At 41.1% G+C, this 15,282-nt stretch overlaps 1 protein-coding gene across 1 annotated transcript; it reads left to right on the forward strand.

The window, feature by feature from the left end:
* Nucleotides 1–1,729: 1,729 nt before the first annotated feature.
* Nucleotides 1,730–8,473, forward strand: LOC310994615 (BCL2/adenovirus E1B 19 kDa protein-interacting protein 3). Its single transcript, XM_083983354.1, has 6 exons — nt 1,730–1,852; nt 4,944–5,094; nt 5,682–5,763; nt 6,171–6,244; nt 7,008–7,154; nt 8,308–8,473. The coding sequence occupies exons 1-6, from the start codon at nt 1,810–1,812 to the stop codon at nt 8,354–8,356; spliced, it is 546 nt and encodes a 181-aa protein (XP_083839480.1). The 5' UTR covers nt 1,730–1,809; the 3' UTR covers nt 8,357–8,473.
* Nucleotides 8,474–15,282: the final 6,809 nt, after the last annotated feature.

Here is a 15,282-nt window from a genome sequence, read left to right on the forward strand (position 1 = left end):
CAAAATTATCATATGTTGTTGGGGTTTTTTTTCATATGCTTATCAACACTGAAGCCTTTGGAGGCTTTCAGGGCTTTAAACCTTTGGACTTTACTGATAGTATTTTAGGTAAATTACCATATTTACAAATTGATTCATAAAAGACTTTCTTTTTTTTAATCCCCATGTGATCTTCAAAAGCTGCGTTGAGTTCAAAACAAGTGTCACAGGAAGGCCAGTGGTTCTGTATCTTCACATCATGCACTTAATTAAGTTGTGTGCAAATTAAATAAAGCTGCTTGATATTCATTACAAATTTGTTCAAAAACAGTGAAATGTGACCATTAATTAAAAAAACTTTAACTTATAAGTTATTTTGTGTTCTTTTCTATTTACCTATGATCAAAACTATTCAAAAATCAAGTTGCCTAAACTGTAGGATATGTTCAGTGCAGTAGCCTAGTTGGTGAGATGACATATTATAGGATTTGTAAACTAGGCTACTAGTGTGCAACTGGTCTCTGGTGTTTCACTTAAAGCAGGACACTTGACTTCTTAGATTGTTATTTAGTTCATTGTGTAAACACACTGATGAACCTCTATGGAGAAACCTATCGCCATTAATCAATTTATGACTCCAGATTATAGACTTTTTGCGACATTGTGAAATTTACAAGCTATTAGTTGAGTGTTGACAGCATTTGCATAATGTAATTACTTCCCATTTTGGACAAAATATCACGGGTTCAGCATCAAACTCGATTCTTCCACTCACCATGAGCTTTCTCCAGAACAGCAAAGCAACAACAGTTTTAACATCACACATTTCCCCCTTCTGTCTCATCATTTTCCAAAGGCGACTCACTGCAGCCTCCAACTTGCCCTGCAGAATTAGTGTCTCGTATTATAACCTCTTGTCTTGTAAATGCACCAATAACCAAAAGCTCCTGTCAAGTAAAACCCACTCATGACAATAATACGCTGTGTTTAATCAACTTGTAAGTGCATTAACCAGACAGGAAAAACACCAGCCGGTGAGTTCAGTTTCCTTCTGACTGGTCTAAATACTCATGCAGGCTCAATCTATAACACAGCAGCACAGTGGCCGTCAATAAAGCCCCTGCTTATGTCCCATATTAGAAAATGGTCCCCACACGACCTTACATCAACTCTCCACTTTCCAATGGATGATGTAACATCAACAGAGAGCTGGGTCAACAACATTGTGAGTGTGTCTGTGTGTGTGTGTGTATTATGTGACTTGTCAATTTCATATTCTTATATAAGATTCTTATGTATAACTTTTTTAGCCAATCAGATATTAAAATCGAGCTCCCAGGTGCTTCATCATGTCATGTGCACCTGAAACACACTCAGGATGCGCACACACACACAAACACATACTGTACACACACACACCTGCTGCTGCCTCATGCACCTTGCTTGTCCGCGTGGCTTCTTACCTGCTGAGCCCTCAGCTTGTTTTGTTTACCTCTTCCCTCCTGACACGTGGGAAGGGAGAGGAGGGAGGGAAGGGAGGAGGAGGAGGGAGTGGTACTGTAGGACAAGAGATGGGAGGAGGAGGGGGGGAGCGGATTAACGCAGCGTCTCTGCCCGGTGTCCCTTTTTGGTTTTTTTTTAGAGAGACTACACAACAAACACAACAGTGATTGAAGAGAAAAGCGTACGGGACAGAAAGGCGTTTGCACCTGCTTGTCGTCCTCGGTCAGCGTCAGCATCTCTCCGCGCTCCCTCTGCCTCTCTATCTCTCTGTTTGTCTCCCTCTCTCTGTGTCTCTCTCTGTCTCTCTCCAGCCCCCGGTGATCAGACATGTCTGTGTCCGGCTCGCAGACGCCAGAGGACGGACTCTACGGTGAGTGCTGTGGTGGTGGTAACACGGACCAGGCCGTTGTTTTTGCTGTAGCCTATTATTTATTTATTTATTTGCCTTTAAAGCCACGATTCCTAGCTCATCATACGATTCCTAGCTCATCATGTCTACTGTAGCTAACAACAAAACATGCAGCCACTGGTGATGATGATAGGGGATTAAAGCTGCTTTTGTACGTGCACACGCAGATTTACATTCACAATGCAAAATGTCAACAATGTGCACCAGGCAATGTAAAGCAATGACCCTATTCATTCATTCATTCATTCATTCATTCATCTGCCCAGTGTGTGATGGGCTCATCAGTGGAGGGACATGAGTGTTAAGTGTCTGTCAGGCTGAGAGCAGGTGTGTGAGAGAGAGAGAGAGAGAGGGGGAAGAAAAAAAAGGGGCAGTTTTATAGATGTTATTGTTGTTGTTGCCACTGACACTGTCATTGTGTAAACGGATTCCCTGACTCACCTGTTTGTATCACTGTAAGCCAATTAAGCTGTGGAGATTTCCTGACTGCTTATAGCTCCACTGTGCTGTGTGCACATTGCCTGGCACATAGGATGCTGAGGAGAAACATGTGGAACAGTGTAATGGTGGTGAATAGGACAGGACACTGAGGGACTATGGGAAAATTACTCAGGTGGGATGGGGGAGGGGGAGGGGGTGGGTTGCACTTTGATTTTTAGCTTTTTAGAAATGAACACTATGGTATCAACTTTGAAAAAAAAAAAAACAATACTGGCATTAATATTTGATAGTGTAACATTTCCCCTAGTAGTTCAACTCTGATTTCAAGTTTTATATGTTCATGGATCATTTCTATTTTGCATATTACTGTTTGAATGAGCAATTGCCAAAAAAACATAACAAATGAATTGTGTTTATCTAGCTGTTCTCTGTTTTTGCACCAAAGGCCTCCAACTAAGACCTTCCAGAAGAACTAGCAAAAAAATTGTGCAAATAATTTGTCAGTATTTCTTTTTGTTTTCTGCAGTTTGTCACATTTGTTTTTGTTGTGACACCATTTTTCTGCCTCTGTCAATAATACTTTATTACCATTTCTACTCAGGTTTTTAGTAAAAGCCCAAATACTAATGATGCATAAAAGCTGATCAAGGAAGTTTGTTTTTTTTTGCTTCAAGCATGAGAGGAACCTGTTGTTTTGTGCTGAACATACATTATATCATAGATTATCTGGATTCGATACATTTAACTTTGCTGCTGTTCTGTTATTTTGCAAAATAGAATTAGCAGCTAAATAAGAACACGTTTATCCTCCATGGTGCACAGCACACGACAGGTGTTTCTATTTAAATGTCATTACCTTGGCTGTTTTTAGAAGGCCTTGCAAAAATAACTTGGAGGAAGTTGGAACATATAATTCTGGAAGGACTCTGAAAAAAAAAAAGCACAACCTTCCTCATGCTTCTTCACACTGTGATCCTTTGTGTGCAGTCCCTTACCTGGAAACAGGCATGCACAACCAACATTAATCTGTTGTGCTGTAGTCCTTTGATTCTTTTAACAACCAGCTCTTGTCCACATTACATAAAGCTGATTTGGCAGCGGCACAGATGAATGTGTACAGGATTGCACCATAGAAACTGATTTAGTGCTGCAGAATGGCGACAGATAGATAAGTCAGGCAGCAAGGCAGCTGTTATGTCATAACTCCCCTCTGTAGACAAACAACTAGGGCAATGGCACAGTTTCCCACCACGTCCAAACCGCCCGCCCCCTCCCCCTCTTGATGTTTCTGCCTCCTGTGCTGCTGTTTGTGTGATCACACAGTGTCATAAAACCCGGGGTAAAATGAAGATTAAGAGGGAGCAGATGAGGAGGAGGAAGGATACTTTGGTTGGGCAGATGAGGTGTTGATGTTTTGTAAATGGTGCCAGTGTCAGAGAGGGATACAGACAGCATGACAAGAGAGAAACAAGGGGGGGAGGAAGGGGAGGAAGGGGAGAGGGTGAATGGCTAATCTCTAACAGAAATAAGATCTTACGTAAGCAAGCATGCTGTCAGCCTGAGTTAGCCCTGCCCTACTGTTTTGGCTGTGGGTGTGGGCACGCCATACACACCACCAGCACAGCATGCATGTGTGTGTTTGTGTGTGTTGCTTCCTGCTCACGTATACCCAATGAATCTCCATTCACATATGCATTCATTCATATGCAGGGTGTGTTTTCATTGCCACTTAGAGATGACTCCTCTGTATGTGTTTTTAAACATATGTGTAACACGGCATTGAACGCAACACCTCCCAGGTCACATCCGTGCTGCTGCTGCTGCTGCTGCTGCTGCTTAGCCTATAACCATCACCATATGTCACAACACAACACACACCTGTCCACTTAATGTCCACTCCACACCAGAGCTGCAGTTTAAAGCGTTTGCCATACATCTCTCTCTCAGGGCTCTGTGATACGACTGAAAACAATCACTCTTGAAGTGTTGTACACTGTGCATCACTACCTCAGAATGAGATTAACATGGGTTATGGGGGCAACAAATGCTGTAAGATTCAATCTCTGAGGATAAAAATAATAAAAAATCCAGTGAATTGGATAGAAATACAAGTATTTGGAAAATTTAAAGTAAAAAATCTGACATTTAGAGAGAGCGTCATTTATTAATTTAAGACTTGATCTATGACTTAAACCAAAAGACTTAATCAAATTTAATTACAATCTGCCTGCATTGCGTTGAATACTAACACAGTTCAGTTCATCACATCTGGACAACACAATTCTGGTGATTTTAATTAATGATTTTAATTAAAGCTCATCACTAACATCTTGTCATAATAATTTAATTCCCTGTCAGACCTTCTCCCCCACAGAGTGTGCACTAGTAGTAGAAAACGGCAACACAAAAGTAGTGCGTGCCGTACTTGATGATAAAAGTGTAAACCCCCCCAGTTTTGAAACTAAACAGTTGTTTACTTTCCTCGACACGACTCGCGCCTGGCTCATTACAGTCTAATATATGTGCATGAAGTCCCACGGCTTTCTGCTTCCTCGCCATCCCGCCTGTGCATCATTACAAACTCCGCTGCCTCGTGTTGCTTCCTCATCAGGCTCCTGGGTGGAGCTGGAGGAGCTGATTGCAGCCGTGAGCCGCAGGGAGAGTCTGACGGGGCCACAGGACAGCATCTCCTCCGCTCTGCAGGGGGAGCTGGAGAGGATCCTTCTGGAGGCGCAGCTTGAGTGCGAGAGGAGTAAAGACAGGTAATGATGCAAAAAGCCCGTGTGTGGATCTTTGTGTTTTGTTAGTTGGTGGTGGTGGGGGGGTTCAAATTCATTTTTTAAGTAATGAGTTTCATTCTGTGCTCAGCAGAACTTTGCTTTTCTCAACATGCATTTACTTTCTCCGTTTTTGTTTGTTAAAGCAGAAGTAAGCGGAATATTTGTGTTAATATAAGTCTTTAGTAGTTATATCTTCCGACGGGAATCACTTACATAGAGTGTTTGGTCTGAAACACGGGTCTGTCAGTCACTCTGCTCTGCTGTAAGCCGAGGAGAAGACTTCTTGTATACTTCCTTGTATCCTACAAGCTTTATCCAATGAGGAGAGAGAACGGCATGAAGGGCTGTGTGTGCAGCCAAGGGATGCGCGTGAATGTGGTGACGTAGGGACGAGGACCATTAGATCCATGACGAGGGCGGGGGCTGCTAACTCCATCGGCTGACAGGAAGTTAGCCAAAACGACCAGATCGCTTACTTCTGCTTTAATAGAAATACTGCAATGAATGACAGTCTGTTTATTTCTTGACATTAAATCCATATTGTCCATTATTGTCTGTGTCATCGACAGTCCTCCACAGGCGCTGACTCCACAGACCGCTGGTTCCCCAAGACCCACTAGTGATCAGGACAGCGACTGTGTCACTATACAGGTACTGTACATTTACATTTACAACACTCACTGCAGTACATTTGACATAAATAGCCTAGTGGATGTTTTCCTGCTCTCCAAGCAGCCAATCATTCCCATCTATTTCAGTACATAAGACACATGAGATGGGTCATTGATGACCTTTATATGAATTGATATCAGAAGCTATTTATTCATTAGAATTTAAAAACTCACTGGTGATGCATTCAAGGTGCAACACATCCAAGAGAGATGTGAAATGAGTCACTTTTATACAACCATGTGCACTCCTTTCTTGTTAAATGGTACATAATCATAGGTACTTACTGATGCCAACAGGTTAACACCAAAGTCTCATCCTGATCTTCAATGTGTCTATTCTTCTTTTTCTACTGTTGCACTTCATCTAATTCATCGTGTGTGCTGCAGGAGGATGGTGAGCGGCGAGTGGACACGGACTGGGTCTGGGATTGGTCCAGTAGACCTGAAAATATGCCACCAAAGTAAGATTATCTCCTTTAAAGTAATGAAGTGCATTTATTCATTTTTTTTTATGATTGTACATTTTGTGTGATATGTTTATGTTTATGTTTATTTGCACAATTATAAAAGCAACAATAAAATTGAAAAAAAAAATTTAATTGGAAAAAAGACATGTGCGGGTGAGGTAGAAACCCACTACGGTCTTATATTTGAACCTCACCTACGTATAAAAGCAATTGCACAAATAAAAAAGCAAAACAAACATTTGTATATCTTGATATCTTATTCCATCTATGAGTTCCTATAGTTGTGAAGATGTTTAGGAGAGTGTGAAGGAAGAGTACTATCTGGTCAAGAGTTAAAATAAAGGGTTGATGCCATGGTCGTGGACCCGTGGTGAAGGAGGAGCTCATATTTTACCCACAAAAATGCTGCAAAACATTGAACACTGGGATTTCACTGATCATCCAGGATTTGACAGCATGTTCCAGTGCTTTGTTTTTGTTTATGGATCATACCTGGGAGTGTTGAGAAACGCATGAATCACCCTCATTTCTGTTTACCCTGCCACTGCACAATAAGTCTGTTTGACAGCTAGTAGTTTTTAATGGTCTCCGACTCTCTGTACTTTGCCACCTGTCTTGAATTCTCAGTTTTCTCTCTTGTGTTCTCATTATCTCTGTTTATTTTTTTTCTCCCCCTGTCCTTCCTATCTTACCTTCCCTTCTCCCTGCATCTCTTATCTCTGGCTCCTCGTCGTCGTCCTCTCCTCTCCTTCTGCAGAGAGTTTGTGTTTCAGCACCCGAAGCAGCCGGGCTCCCTCAGTGTCAGAAAGACAGAGGTGATGAAGAGAGGAATCTTCTCCTCCGATGTTCTGCTCATCCTTGTTCCCTCGCTGCTGGCTTCACACCTGCTCACACTTGGAGTCGGGTGAGACATGCACACACGGCCCACGCAGACTCATTTTAAAAAAAAAAAAATGTTTTTGCTATGTTGTCGTGTTAATGAAAATAAATTGTACCAAATGAATTATAGCACTGCTACTGCTCTTAAACTTCTGCCCACTTAGCTAATGTTGACTTACACTAGTCAAGCTTTCCACTAAGCCGCTTACAGCGATAACGGGAGCTGCATCATTCACCACTGCAACATCTGAGTCATTTTTGACAGATACACAACAACAGCAGCTTCACATTTCTATCTGTTGAACCCTGATTGTTCACAGCAACCAACAACAACTGACATTAGTTGATTTTATCACCCTTCACTTACACGTAGGCAGCGTTAGCATTGTGAGTTATAGTTGACAACATTAGTCAAACTTCTGACTCATAATAAAACAAGAATATTGGAAATTGAATGTCAAATAAGCATTTAATGACGTTGTTTTAGTAAATAAATTAGACACAAGACATGTAATAATTAAATAAATAGCTATTCTTGAACAGGCCTACAGTAGAGATTGTCTTTAAAAAAATCTTAGGTTTGTTATTAACAAGTATCTTACCTTATCATTCTGAATAACTCATAATATAAAGAATAAACGACATTAGTTCACCATTTTATTCATATCTCTTTTATAATAGTGGTCAATGGGCAAAATTTCCTTTTGGCTTTTTTATTGCAATACCACAAGTGGCCACTGGGAGCCATCACAAAGATCAAAGGTCAAAGGTCTCTTTATTGTCATACAACACATGTTAAAAACATGGGATGAACGAAATTGTGATGCCCTGGTCCCGTGCCAGCCCACTAAGATAAATAAAAATAAATAGAAGTACAATAAATAAAAACTGTAGTTAAAAACTATAGTAATGTCATTTAAAACATACAGTATAAAAACATACAATCACCACCAAAGACTGACCTGGCTTAGTTACTGGCTAGTAAGATAGTTTGCTAGATATGCTAATAACTGCATGTCATGCTAGAGCAAATGAAGACAAATTGATACATTTTTCACACTTTTGCTTATGTGGACAAAGCCAAATCTCGACAGTCCTTCTGATTACTATTGTACAATCGTTTAATCATTTAGGAAAGAAGAATAAACCATTTTTTCCCCTCTCTTTTCTCTTTATAGGATCTACATAGGAAAGCGATTGGCTGCTTCCACAACTAGCACGCTGTGATGCCAGCTGTAGGCCAGTGACCCCCTTTGCTAACAGTCTGGCCAGTAAGGTCACAATCTGCCCTCTGTACCGCACTAATTTGCCTCCTTCCTTCCTCGTCACGGGGCAACCATAGGACCCTGCCTTGTCTGTTACCTCTGTCTCCGTTCATCTGTACGTCTGTCCACCCCAGCAGCAGTCTGTGCATGTCGTAGGGCCCGGGGAGCGGATGGATGCCCACCAATGAGTCAGACTGAGGTCACTTTTACTTTTTTTCCCAGAGAGTAACACTGATCTCAACCAGCTAAAGCATAATCAGAGAGAGGAGAGATTGCCCAAGATACAAGAGAAAAGAGAGAAGGAGAGTTTTACCCAGCTAGAACAATAAATCCCTTTGATAGGAGGAGATGAAAACGGTTTGCTGGGAACAGTGTGTGCAGACAAAATGAGAAAGATAATATGTGATAGCCTTTCTTCCAACCTTTGAAAGAGCAAAATGTCTGTCATTTGTCAAAAGTAATGACCCTCTGTAAGACTGAGCTGCTGAGAGTGGTTCTTGGAGGTTTTTATGCCCTGATGGTTTATCTAATGTAGAGAGTTTTAGTTGGCTGAGTGAATGTAGGAGTGGCTCTGGTTGTGCTTTTTGTCCCGTAAACCAATTAAATATCTGACCTCCGACAAAGACAATCATGATCCCATTAAACTTCACTCCTCAAAACCTTAATGTGCCTCCTGGGTCTTTTTTTATTCTCCTCTCCCACTCTCATCCGAGCTGTATTTGTCATACACGTGTTCATCTCGTTTTTAATAAATGCAAAGAAAAGCGAAGCATTTTCAGCCGACGAAGCACAAAGATTCGCTGAAGTAAGCGTGGCTAAGGAATTTATATTGGATGTGGACTGTATATATTGTCAGATTTGGGCTACGGTTGTCTGGAGATTGTTTATAGGTAATCATAGAAAACAAAATGGAAAGCTTTTTACAACCTACTGTGTTAACAACCTGCAAATGAACCACAGCATCTGTTTAAGATTTATTCCCTTTTTCCATATGAGGTAAATCACTCTGTTGATTTGCACTGATAAAGTCTTTGGTGTGTGTTTCACTGCTGTTTTTTAGACTCTGTCTCCAGCAGTGATGACTCTTCGTCTTGTCTGACTGAGCTCTTGCAGAAACCTTATGACATCACAGCAGCCCGTCTCTTTCCATCTGTCTTTGTCATTCCTTACCTCACATAAGTCTTCCTTTTCTCCTTTTTTTAACAAGCTGCTTCCTTCACCAGTCAAGGATTTGACGTTTTATTGCTTTCCCATAAACCAGAAACCCGTTTCCGCTTAACATCTCATGAAAATAGCTGGCCCGGATTCTGAACGATGGAGAAACCTGAGAAGCACTCTGCGGGTTTTATTTTTTTGCCATGTTGCTTTGGACGTAAAACGTGCCCATTTGTTGTCCGTCCGGCCTGACCAGACCCAATGAGTTTATCAGCCATTAGCGGAGCGTTTGATGTGAGGGGTCCTGCTGAGCTTGTTAAGTTACTTCTAAACACACCAAGCTGACGATGCAACACCAAGCCATGCTTTGGCAGAGCACAAAAGGTTTCCATTCACAGACCTAGACCCAGATCTAACACCCTCAAACAACTCACAACAAACAAAGTGCATGTTCTGGCTTCACGTTGTCGATAAATGAACCAATTATGTGTAGGAAATGTCCATTCATGGCCCTTGATTAACATTAATCCATTTATGTTTTATGGTATTGTTTAACCTTCGTCTTGTGTTAGCTTTCTGCTACCATCTATGGTGTTCGGGTCAGTTTTGACCCGTGTTTTAAATCAGCTGTAAAATACACTAAAAACATTTTTTTTTCATCCAATTTGTTTTTCTTCTCTTGATTTCATTGTTAGGCTTCCTATCCATGAAAATATTGGTTTTAATATTTTTTGGTGTGGGACCCTGGGCCTTTTATTGTCAGTACACCCCTTGGCTTCAATTGAACCTTCCTCTTGTCAGCTAACAAATTTATGTGGTACTTTTATGCATTTAAAACCTGAAAACGAGTCACTGGTGACCCCAACACCAGAGAAAGGTTATGTGAAATAGTTGATTTCTGACGAATCATAGCTTCTGTCTTATTGTCGGACATTTCGCCAGTATTTTGATAAAGAACAACAAAGGTGGACAATGGAATAATCAATCAAATTATTGGCTATAAACATCCATTGTGGTTTTCCAATCATCTTCGTCCATTGATGTAGTTGTAAATCTGACAAAAGTACACCCTTCCTTTTTGTTTTCTAGATCAATTTTTAATTTCACTCACATTCGCTCAAAATTGACGCGTTTCTCCACTAATAAGTCCGTTACTGCAGCTTAAAATGAAAAAAAAAATGATTACAATGTCCACCAATTTGTTTATTATCACTCTATTCCTGGATGTCAACAATTACTTTGGTGAGTTCAAACCATAGAAAGACAGACATTTTAACAGACTGGTATTATCCTGTAACGCATGATATTTTTTTGGGATTATCCCTGATTCAACTTGCCCCGGTCATTTATCCACGGCTTGGGGCAAACAGACAGTCACAGGTGGGACAGCCTGTTGTAAATCACCATGCTCTCACACAGTGTTATCCCCCGCTGCTGTGAGCCTCAGTTAATTCTCCATAGCAGGGGACTGTGTGAAGATGTGTCGACCCTGTAATATCCTCCCTGAAACAGGGGCAATTACTACAGCGAACAGCCTTAAATGCCACATGTGATTTTCCACAGACCTCTCAGATACATGTGGAGTAGGGTGATAAGCATGAGTCTGAGCATTTGGTGTTACGAAAGAAAAATATAAATCCCATCCTCATCCCTCGTCCCTTGTAACCGTTAAAGACAGAAAAGACCGAGGCCGAGACAGAATGTGGAAGAAATCTATTCATTTCCTGGACTGATCTTTAGAGATCGGACATCTGTCTCTCTGGGAAAAGCATTATCTTCTCGCTCCTATAGTGCTAGACAGGAAATAGAGAGTCCAGTTTCAAAGAGTTTGGATGTAACAAAAGGAATTCAGTCGTACTGGCATGGCGTATGTGCCTAAACATTCAAACAAGGTCACTAATTTGAGCCTCGATCTCAAGTAACATCTCTTTACCACATGTGGCCCACTTCCTCCTCATGAACCCCTTATTATGGGGAATAGTAGGTTATAATTCCACATACGCCCACTCCAAAAAAAAAAATTACACGCATAATTATATGCAGCTTACCAAACCGCACTCCCACACGAGGGTTGAAAAAGTTTTTTTGGTTGAATTTCGGTTCATTTTGTGTGTGTGGGCTTTTATGCATTGGCTTCATGATGATCACCAATATTTTATCTTTGCTTCAATAAATGCAGAATTAATTTAATGCTGGGAGAAGGTGGGAGAGATCACTGTGTCTCTTCAGATGTGATTTGACGTTCAGCATGCACAGCGAATGCCCTGCCGGAAACATTTTCAGGCAGAGCTTCTTGCATTTTTCATACTCTCTGTCAACGCAGCAGCAATTTGACTAATCAGCCTCATCTCTGACAAGGTATGAAGGTGAGACAGGGGGAGCGGAAGAACTTCCCGTGTGTACAAGTATGGAGAGGTGTTTTTTTTTCTTTTTCTTCTGCTTCTTCTTCTTTTTCTTCATGTCATGTACCCAAACACGTGCACGTCATCTTGTATCCGCTGCGTTAGATTACACACCAGGCAGGGGCAATAATTGCTTCCACGTGCTGCCTTCCCCTCTCCTCCTCCTCTTGTGTGTACGCTTCTCTTTCTTCTCGGTCGTATAACTGATCACGCTGTCCGAGTGTGGCACCTATGTGGATGCGAGCTGCGTGGTCGTGTCTGAACAAATGACCCAGTGTGCTCTCTCTCACTCACACACACATATGTATTGTTTCCCCCCACTGTACCGTGGTGGACCTTTCGCTAGCCCAGACATGCTCTCTGGGTCTCAAAGCGCCAGAAGTATGAAGGATTAATGAGAGCACCTGGAATAAGACTCAATGGAGCACAATGCCGCACTGTTCGAGCTGCGCACTATTGTGTAGGTGTGTTTTGTCCTCACATCCTGAAGCAATTGTCTGATGCACGTTCCGCTACCAAGAATCTGCCATGAACATGTGCACGTGAATAAATGGGATTTGTTTTTGTTTTTTTTTTAACGCAGCAGATGAGTGTTTTTGAGAACAAGGCTAAAGGTTGCCGGATGGTGAAAATAGCTCCAGAACCCATGCCCCCTAAATAGACCGCTCCCAAACTCTGCTTATTTGTTCTACATTGTAAAACATACCCACATGTTAACCAACTTTTCAACATGTTCGACTTCAGAAGTGGTGAGAAAAAGAAAGCAAACCCTACCAAACAACAAGGGTTGACGGATAGGCTAGCACTTCTGTTTGAGTGAAAATGCTAACATCTGTGTTGCTAACTTAATTGTTTACCACAAAAACGCTAACACTTCTGATGTTAAGCAGAGATAACGTTTGCCATGTTCCCCCAAAGTTCAGCTGAGGTTGAAGCATGGGAAAATAGTTTTAAAGGTGATTACGGTGACATTTTGTCCCAATTGCCGCTCTAAGGAGTTACAAATCCACTCCAACAAGCAAATTCATCCAATAGTTGTCATAAAACTTAACAGAGGCACTAGAGCAACAGTTCTTTATATCAATATTCATACAGACCATAAATTGCCATAGCAGTTCATCTAATATTTGTTCACATATTTCAATCTGGACCCATGTGGTGGCTTGAAATTGCCATATCTCTAGAGCTGCACTGCTAGTTTGGCTTTTTTTTAAAAGTGTAGCTAGAAGGAAACAGGGAAAGGTCAGAAAATGGGAAAGGTTCGCCTTGAGGCTGTTTGTGTGAAAATCAGAGAGCGAGAGAAAAAGAGATTTACAAGGCCGCATGACCGACTCGGTGTCAAGTATCTGCGGTGATGATTTACAGCAGTCTCCATCTACAGTATGAGGTGTGTAGGTGTAGGTGAGACACGCACTGAAATGGACTGAGTGAGTGTGAACGTCTGCAGCTGGTGGTGTGAGTGACTGGAGGAGCAGCTGGATAGCATGAGATGGTCTGAGGGTGAACTCACAGTTTACACATGGCAAAACCATCAGACAGCAGCTTTTTCACCGGCGACATTGTGGGGGCCGTTGTTTTTCGTAACACTCTTGCATAACACCGAGAAATTCGGTGAGACACTGAAACCACATTGTTGTTTTAAAAAACGATACGCTATCCCGTCACACTGAGGCCATTCGCAGAAAACCTCTCTGTACCTGTCATCAATCTTCCAGAGAAATAGCCTTGTTTTTCCAAGAAGGGTGTTCAGGTTCATGTTACTATATCCACAACTGAGTGATTTTACAGAGCGATATGGAGGTGGGCAATTGGGGCAGGTAAATGGAATTGGAAAAAAATTGTATATAGCATTGGTTTTATACTTTTCCTGTAATTTTCCCAAAGTTGGTTTCTGAGGATTAGAATTTATTTTTTTTGTTTTATTTTTAATACACAACCCAGACTAATAGTTTATACCCATATTCAGCTCAAATGAATGTGACTGCATCAGCGTTGGTTTGAATATCTCAAGGCCAAGGACCAAAGTGAGCAGTGATTCACTGTGATTCACACACAAAAAAAACTTCCTCTTCCATATTAGCTCTGAATATATTCTCTGATTAATTTTGGATCTATAACATTTAATGTATAATTTGTATTCATGCCTTCTGTGCTGTGTTAGACGATTCCAGGAAAGTCGACAGCTTTATCCACCATGACATACCAATTTGGCTCAAGAGTTTGCAGTCTAAATATGCTGCAGGATGTGGGTCCATTTATTAAGCCTCTGCCTCGGGTTCAGAGTTACAGTCTGTCTAATACCAGAAATTCAGGCAATTTAATGCTGTAATTTCGGGTTTGGAGTGAGTTGCCTCCACCAGTCTGGGGTGAGGGTTTTGATAGATGCTGCAGATTTAATGAGGTGTTGGATCAGACCCCTCTGACTTGCTGACTGGCTGCTGTTACATAACTTCATCAGGTAAAGACACTGCGGAGCTTGTAAGACGCTGCATCCCACAGTGTAATGAGCACTTAAGCACTCAGCACAGGAGCAAAGAGACTTATGATCACCTCCAGCTGCGGTTTGCCATGTCGTAAAAGTCTGTGTCCGTTCCTCAAACATAAGAACACTGATGTAAGTCGCTTTATGAAAGAACTTCTTTTAAAAGAAGAGACTTTAATGTGGTGAATTCAACTTAATTACTGTAGCTACCACTGTAATTTCTATGACATTAAGAGTTTCCCACACAGTCATCATCAAGAAATCCTTTTTTAAGTTTTGCCAGAAAATATCACATCAATGAGAACGAACATAGATTTTATGTGGACCGTTTGTGTGGAATATGAGACTAAAATGGTAAAGAATAAGCATAAGAAAGACATGAGAAAGTGAGCAATACTATATATATAGTCCGCAAGTAAATCACACAAGCATTTCTGCACAGCACAGCACTAACAGATATATCTACAGAGCTCAGTAAATTCAATCCACCTCAGGAAAAATAACAAACGGTGCAAAACGTGTGTTTATAATCAATGTCAAATGTCCACAGTTTATTTGAAGAAAGAGAATTCATTAAATAAAAGGAATATAAAGTACTTTTAAATGAATGAAAGAATGAAAAAATCAATTTCCTCTGTGGGTGGACTTGATGAGAATAAACACCATTAATGAAATTTGTATGTTTTCTGTGTTTGTTCTGTTTGTTTGCTTTCTTGGCTTACAGTAAAATGTCCTGCTTTGTTTTTCTCTTAAAGGCACCACATGCTTCCTATTACGTACCTTTAATCATTCCTGTTGCTGACCGGTATGTCTTGTTTTCCTTTGCGGCCCAAAAGCTTTTGAAATGGG

The sequence above is a fragment of the Trachurus trachurus genome (genome assembly GCF_905171665.1).
Source record: "Trachurus trachurus genome assembly, chromosome: 12".
Classification (NCBI taxonomy): Eukaryota; Metazoa; Chordata; class Actinopteri; order Carangiformes; family Carangidae; genus Trachurus; species Trachurus trachurus.

What these genes read in the sequence shown, in the direction of transcription:
- LOC310994615 (XM_083983354.1), top strand. Translation starts at nt 1,810, where the DNA reads ATGTCTGTGTCCGGCTCGCAGACGCCAGAGGACGGACTCTACG. An exon ending in TGCGAGAGGAGTAAAGACAG is followed by an intron (nt 5,095 to 5,681) that starts GTAATGATGCAA and finishes TGTCATCGACAG; the next exon opens with TCCTCCACAGGCGCTGACTC. An exon ending in GCGACTGTGTCACTATACAG is followed by an intron (nt 5,764 to 6,170) that starts GTACTGTACATT and finishes TGTGTGCTGCAG; the next exon opens with GAGGATGGTGAGCGGCGAGT.